The following is an 8,365-nucleotide window of genomic DNA, read 5'->3' on the forward strand; positions in this document are numbered from 1 at the left end:
GATATTAACAGAAATATATTAGGGACAGTATGTTTTAATTTAAAGCAAGATCTAACAAAGTGTTTAAATGTGTAAGTAAATCGTAAACAGTCAATATCTTTGCAATAGGGTCCAAATTATTTAGCCGTTCAAACAAATCATAAAGACTCATGCATTAAAGTTGTACTAATACTAAGTATACAAACAATTGTTATTGTTTTTTTTCTTTGTCAGTTTTTGGTACAACACAAACACCTACACTACAGCATAGTAAAATAATCAATTGGAACTAGTGACATCAAATTTAGGGAACCTGTATTAACTTACAACGTTTTTAAACTAACGATATGTGAATATAGTATTCCTACGCTCGTATAATGCATTTTAAAGATAAGACTTATAAAATGTCCATGAATACTGTTGTATAACCCTTTGTCGAAAATATCAAAACAATCATTTAATTACAAAAGAAATTAAAGTCATAATAAATGCTTATGATTATAAGAAAACAGGTTACCCATCTTTCATTATATTTCGCAGCAATTGCAATGCAAATTACTCTGAGACGAATAGAATATTACTAACAAACAATAAGCCAGGCACTTCTACATATAACGTGTACCATGTATCCGAGTGCAATCGCAAACTGTGAGATTAGTTCAATCCTAAGTCTTAATATAGCTTAGGTATTAAAGTGATTGCCAAGGGCACTTAACGCAAACAAACACTGAATATACGAAGCTTTCAGATTAGTATCTTGAAATTTAACCGATGTGGAAAAGTTTAGAAAACAAAGTACTTACAACATTTTAGAAGCTATTCACTACATATACCATATTTAGAAATATGCTTTCACCATTAGTCAGGGCCAGCTTGTCTAATTGCTTACGGGCCTGACTGAAATCATTCTATGTAAATGATTTATTTAATTCCTCCTAAATAAGGGGAGGGTGAATGGGTAAATAATGGTTTGAAAGGGGTGGGTGGAAGATAATTATTAATAATAGTTTGAAGGGGAGGGTGAAAGGAGATCAGTAATGATTTAGTTGGAGGGGAGTGTGAAAGCAGATGGGTAGTGACTGGTTTGTAGGGGAGGGTAAAAGCAAATGAGTAATGACTGGGTTGGAAGGATGAATTAAAGCAAATGAGTAATGACTGGGTACGAGGGATGGATAAAAGCATATGAGTAATGACTGGGTTGGAAGGATGGATGAAAGGAGATGAGTAATGACTGTGTTGGAGGTATGGATGAAAGGAGATGAATAGTGATTGGTTTGGAAGGGACGGCGAAAGGTGATGAGTAGTGACTGGGTAGGAGGGGAGGTTGAAAGGTGATGAGCAGTGACTGGTTTGGAGGGGAGGGTAAAATGTGATGAGTAATGACTTGTTTGGAGGGGATGTTGAAAGGTGATGAGTAGTGACTGCTTTGGAGGGGAGAGTGAAAGGAGAGGAGTAGTGACTGGTTTTGAGGGGAGAGTGAAAGGAGATGAGTAGTGGCTGGTTTTGAAGGGATGTTGAAAGGTGATGAGTAGTGAGTGGTTTGGAGGGGAGAGTGAAAGGTGATGAGTAATGACTGATTTGAAGTGACTGGTTTGTAGCGGAGGGTGAAAGGAGATGAGAGTGACTGGTTTGGAGGGGAGGGTGAAAGGAGATGAGTAGTGACTGGTTTGGAGGGGAGGGTGAAAGGAGATGAGTAGTGGCTGGTTTCGAAGGGATGTTGAAAGGTGATGAGTAGTGAGTGGTTTGGAGGGGAGAGTGAAAGGTGATGAGTAATGACTGATTTGAAGTGACTAGTTTGTAGGGGAGGGTGAAAGGAGATGAGAGTGACTGGTTTGGAGGGGTGGGTGAAAGGAGATGAGAGTGACTGGTTTGGAGGGGAGGGTGAAAGGAGATGAGAGTGACTGGTTTGGAGTGACTGGTTTGTAGGGGAGGGTGAAAGGAGATGAGAGTGACTGGTTTGGAGTGACTGGTTTGTAGGGGAGGGTGAAAGGAGATGAGAGTGACTGGTTTGAAGTGACTGGTTTGTAGGGGAGGGTGAAAGGAGATGAGGGTGACTGGTTTGGAGTGACTAGTTTGTAGGGAAGGGTGAAAGGAGATGAGAGTGACTGGTTTGGAGTGACTGTTTTGTAGGGGAGGGTGAAAGGAGATGAGAATGACTGTTTTGAAGTGACTGGTTTGTAGGAGAGGATGAAATGAGATGAGTAGTGACTGGTTTGTAGGGGCGGGTGAAAAGAGATGATTTGTGACTGGTTTACAGGGTAGGGTGAAAGGTGATGAGAGTGACTGGTTTGGAGGGGAGGGTGAAAGGTGATGAGTAGTGACTGGTTTGTAGGGGCGGGTGAAAAGAGATGAGTAGTGACTGGTTTAAAGGGTAGGGTGAAAGGTGATGAGTAATGACTGGTTTGTAGTGGAAGGTGAAGGGGGATGAGTAGTGACGTGCTTAAAGGGTAGGGTGAAAGGTGATGAGTAATGACTGGTTTGTAGTGGAGGGTGAAGGGAGATGAGTAGTGACTGGTTTAAAGGGTAGGGTGAAAGGTGATGAGTAATGACTTGTTTGTAGTTGAGGGTGAAGGGAGATGAGTAGTGACTGGTTTGTAGGGGAGGATGAAAGGTGATAAGAAGTGTCTGGTTTGGATGGGACGGTGAAAGTTGATGAGTTGTGACTGATTAGGAGGGTAGGTGAAAGGTTATGAGTAATGACTGTTTGAACATTGAGTCTATCTTTTTTTAGGTATTCTCAAAAACGTGCTTAAGGGACTGATATATAATACTTGTAATGCCGTTTGAATCAAAATGTATCACTATCTCAAAGATTTACCAAGACAAGCGCACTCTGACTCGTTTAAACAAATACTTATAGAATAACAATTTTTTGTACCAGTTGCATATTGTGTGGTGCCAACCTGGTATGTCTGCTAATTACAATAAATAATAATTTCCCAACATCATACTGAATTCGTGCATACGCATAGTGTGGTCCAATATGTTGTTTTTATCGGATTAAGCTAGTAGATCATATGGTTTAGTAGAGAGACAAACGCAGATGAAGATAACTAATGTAGATATGGCGCATTGACATGGTGGTACTTATAAGTCTCATATAATCATTGACGCATATCTTCATTGTACTGTTGTTTCCATCAGTGTAGTCATTATCGGTATATTTTACAAACTTTTCTTGCAACGGATGTTGTTCTACATTAATTTCAACATACGAACATTCCTCTAGAATACTTTTAGACACAAAGAATGGTTCGAAGGGCGCATAGTATCCATCTTGTCGGTACAGCGGTTTCATGCCATCTACATTAATCGACTGTAAAGAGGTCATATCAGAAATGTTGGTATTTACAATAGACAATGTAAAATTCCTTGAGGTGACCAGTTCTATGAAGTCTTTTGCATCATTCAAAACATTAAATACAGAACATTTCTTGTTTGTTATCACGCTTAATAAAAACCAAATGATCTTTGGGTGTGCTGCATGCTCGGAAACTTCCAAAAATTGCAGTTTACATGGGTTTTTAATTTTGTCTTCGTGCTCAAGGTCATAAAAGTGGAGATGACGCCTTACACGCCGAGCTAAAAGCATTCCGAATAGGTTTAAATTCAAAATGTTGCCATTTGTAATGGCGGAAAAGCCAAGCATCATTCCGAAATTGGACATTGCGTTCACAAAAGCACGACACACGCCAAAATCTGGTAGGTAGAATGTAGGACAGTTCAATTTTTTGCACGATATCTGAAACAAAAATGTAAATTCAAAACTATTTAATTGGTCGTTGTCACGTCGATAGTTTAGAGATAATGCAATGTTATTGCAGCCTACAAGGGTACACATAAGAGGTATGGTATCATCACTGTCTTTGTAAATAAAAAGTAAAGAAAATGCGCAGAATGCTTATTAGAATAAACCGTTGGTTTCTTGCATTTGCTATATTATTGATTCAAGATATCTATCGTATGAGCTTTTCAGAGATTTGTTGGTACCTGATGTGTTTATAATAACCAGTATCGTTTATAATTTAAAGGTTATAAGAACTGCTTTTTGATCCAAATCTTAACAAAAAATCAATCGATTCTAATCCAAAAACCAGAATCAAAATGCAGTACTTATAACACTATTAAAGCACATGAACACTGCACTAAGCACGGACAAGATTAAAAAGGGCAATGATAATCGATATTAGTAGTTTGTGACCTAAATGAAATAGTATAATCAGATTAGTGTTAATAATTACTGCAGAATACTTAATACATTTCTTTTAAATGAATATTAAATTATACACTCGTGTTACAATTTTCTATTTGCATGGTTTAAAATATTTTCATAACAATTAACATTGACAATGAGTGACAGTGTATTTTACTTTCTTAGATTTACGTATATATCTAATAATTGTTTAAGGTCTGATCTAAGTATATATAAGCCTTTATTGAATCTCTAAAACATCTTGAGCCATTCCTTTACTTAAATGATTTCCTATATTTTGCATAGTCAAATTAGGAGATATGTATCGGATTGTTTAACATTAGTTTATATAACAGTTATATGACATAAGCAGAGAGATGTATTTAGGAACGACAAACGTTATGGAATGGCTTCAGATGGTTTATGAATACCAGCACATTCAAGAGGAATGATTGCTGGCTTTGAACAGTTGATGTTCGTGATCTTACCTCTGAAGGATCAAATATTTCTCCTCTTTGACACTTCGGTTGAATTCTCATTTGAACTCTGGCCCCAATTTCTCGAAACTTCTTAAGTCTCTTATAACAGGATTAAGCTAAACTCACTATTTTTGTTGTTCTATGATATGCGTTATATTAACTTCTTTAAGAGTTTTTATAAATTATATAAATACAATCTTTATGCTTATTAGAAGAAACCATTTTTCATTTATCAAAATCCATTATTAGTATGTGTTTTGGCTATTTGAAATAAGCGGCTTAAGCCTGTAAAGCTTAAGAAGTTTCGAGAAATTGGAGCCTGGTGCTCAATGTCATTGTAAATTGTACACGTTTAAGCTTCATCGCCACAGCTCGGTCCATGCACATGATTGGATTGTATCTTGTGTTTTCAAAACTAAACAGACAGTAAGGGTTGTTGTAGATGATCGTGTCAGGAAACACGTCCATGTAGATGTAAGGAAATTCGTTGGATGAGTCTCACTTTTCCATGTGTGTTACAATAGTAGCTGTATTGAAATCATTACTCGCATCGCAAGTTGTCTCCGTTGTATGTGAACCTACACATTCATATTTAAGAACTTTCGCATACAGGTTGGTAGGAGAGTCGAAAACAAACTTTCTTCTGGAAAAGGTCATTGCTAGTTACCGTGTCCATCACAATGGAATGTAAAGCGATGATGTTCAGTGTCCATTCAACAACATTTTTTCCCCATTGCACTGAGCACATTTTCTGTTCACGTAAAAACGACCGTCGGAATTTCTTGACACCGGTATAAAATCATCAAGTTCCTGCATTTCTAAACAAGTTACATGTCCTTGGTAATTATCGGGGCAACTGGTTATTATAACAAAACCTTCTGGCAAATTCTTCACAGACATATTTCTTAGATGATTGTAAAGTTATTCTTTGATTCGAAATCGTGACAACACTTTCCAAATAATTCACAATCTTCTGTACAATGACAATTTTCGCAGCAAGGTCGCGATTCCATCAGGTGTCCAATTCTGTTTCAAAAGAGTTATGATGTTAACTGAATAATTAAGATATTATTAGAAGGAGACACACCTTTGTAGACTTTTAAACTATAAATTAGAGTTTTATTATTGAATAAACATGCATATACAATACTATTTTGCTAAAGATAAGCTCTTCTTTCTTGCATTTTTTTTTAAAAATGTACCAAGTGAGTTTACGTCCAAATAGGTCGGTCATGGAGTTTGGTTTATTAATAGAAAAATAGCATTTGAACAGGTTTTGGCAATTATGTGGGTTAACTTTATTCTTATAAAATATATTTAGTATTCATTTGCATATACTGGTGTTAATATTCTGTGATATTCAATTACTTAACGATATACACAGTATACTCTAATAATATCATATAATATTCAAATTGCAGTTTTCTATCGTGTTTCAGTAAATCAAACCATTATTTTATCAATCAGGTGTCGATATTTGTGCAGCGGTTGTAGTGATAACTTTAAACCAAAACCGTCATTATTTTAATTTTATCAAAGGAATAGAAATGAAACATATGTGTCTCGGCATGAACAAAATCATCCTGTGTTGTCGTGTTGACACCAATTACAGATTTCACTAAAACAATGGATACTTTTGTGGCCATCCTTTGGGAGGTTCCAAAAAACCTTTCATAATAAGGATTATACTGCTGCATGTAAGTAGTAGTTATTGTTAATCCTAACCAAATCCTGAGTAGCTATTTTATAGCTATAAATTACACAAACTATAATAAACCGTGCATAACTTTTGTCCTTATTACGTAAATATAAAAAGAAAAATCAGAATGCTTTTAATTGTTCCAATACGTTCAAATACAAGAACTGGAATTTAATGAGTAATTTTAATCTCATAGATTATAAAACAAAATTATTACTCAGTTTGTAAGTAACAGTGTAATTGGAAGAAAATATCTTGTTACCATAAATTACATTGAATTAAGACAAACCATACTTAATGCAACAAAGCTTTCAGTTCCTGGAATACGTACAAAATACAAACTACGTATTATTATTTTAAGTCGGTATATGCTTACAAAACATTCGCTTAAGCTTAATGAGCTATTTTTCGGACATGAGCTGTGATTACTTAAAACAGCATCCGGTATAAGTTTGCAAATCCGGTTTACTTGCAAACTTAGTTTTTTTATTATCTTAGATATCAACTTCAAAAGCGACACATAGAAAGTTTGCCCATTAAATAAGAAATATTTTAAGTAAAATTAAAAAAAAAAGTTTTAAGAAATATGAAAATTTTAATTCCAAAATTGATTTCTCCCGTTGGCCACCAATTGGATTTTAGGTCCCCCGCGGGGTTTTGGCAAACTCCAATTGGAGAATTTTCCACATGAGCCGAAACGGGGGAAAAAATCAGCAATTTGAAAAAAATCAAATATTACAATTTGGAACAGAAAATTACATTTCTATGTATGTATGTAGTACTAGATTCATAAACATAATTAAAATCTAATAAATAATCAAAAATTATGATTTTGTAAAAGCGGCTCTCCAATTGGGGAAAATTCCAATTGGAGAATTCCACAGTCAATTTCTATAGATAAAAGCCACCAATTGGAGTTCACAGAAGTTGGTGATCACAGAAGTTGGAGGAATCACCAGTTGGAGACTTCCACCGTATAACATCTGCTGGGGAGAAATAAAGTTTGGATATATACATGTCATGATATTATTGCTCATTAATTTAATATTGTAGATTATTCAAGAAAATAACATTGCAAGATGTTACCTGATTTCGAGTATTACCTCGGTGTTTTCACTTGTGACGTTGTGTGCAATCTAAAACAGTAATCTTGTATACAACTGCGTCAGATTTGCGAATTATTTATCCTTTTCTGAAGCCTTCTGGTCCTAGATGCTCGAAAATATTAAATATTTTTAAAAAGAATAACTTACTAATTTTAATTTCCTGGTGGGCTCAATTTGTGTCTTTCAGTTAATCGAATAGGTTAGAGAACACCATCTTATATTGTCAGTAGGTATATTAAACTATGTTGACTTAGTGACAAACTTAATTTGATCACTCCAATTTAAAGAAAAAAACCTTTCGATGTGTATCTTTTATCCTATGCAAAAGTGGCTTCTTTTTATTATTTCGTTTCCATCACTCACGGTATGTTATTTTTCTTGCCATATGAAATGGGTACATATATGTATGATAGCACTATCACGTACCTATTACCAGTATAGGTTAAACAATTATTTATAAGTCAGTGATATTATTTATAAATGTTCTATAATATTGTGTATTGACTTAATACTTCGTAAAAAAATAAGCTCAACAATCATTCTTTGTTTCAGAATTCATCCATTTCAAATGATTCTTTGAAAAGGAGCCATTATCTCGGTTCACTTATTGTCAGGGTTTAGGAGCAGTAGCTAAAAGCAGTGACGAAATTCGTTTACACTCTTAAATTGTGCTCAGTTACATTGAACACCTGCCGTAACTGAATGATAGCTTTACATTGATAAATAAGAAGTCAATATATCCAAATACTATTGCAAGGGGTATTTTTTTGCAAAAGTGTATAGCCCTTCACGCAATTCATGATAGTTTAAAAACTCATGTCTTGAATGTCATTATCTTTGATCAAGTATACGTTCTAAGCATTAGGAATGATATTGTTCATATTGTTTCATCCTGCTACCTGTTTGCATG

The 8,365-nt window shown here is 35.1% G+C and overlaps 1 protein-coding gene across 1 annotated transcript; it reads right to left on the reverse strand.

Annotated features, from left to right (window-relative positions):
• Positions 1–1,114: 1,114 nt before the first annotated feature.
• LOC128204852 (uncharacterized) lies at positions 1,115–5,118 on the reverse strand. Its single transcript, XM_052906260.1, has 2 exons — positions 4,999–5,118; positions 1,115–2,047 (listed from the first exon to the last, which is right to left on the reverse strand). The coding sequence occupies exons 1-2, from the start codon at positions 5,116–5,118 to the stop codon at positions 1,115–1,117; spliced, it is 1,053 nt and encodes a 350-aa protein (XP_052762220.1).
• Between the last annotated feature and the right edge of the window lie 3,247 nt (positions 5,119–8,365).

The sequence above is a fragment of the Mya arenaria genome, chromosome 10 (genome assembly GCF_026914265.1).
Source record: "Mya arenaria isolate MELC-2E11 chromosome 10, ASM2691426v1".
Taxonomy (NCBI): Eukaryota; Metazoa; Mollusca; class Bivalvia; order Myida; family Myidae; genus Mya; species Mya arenaria.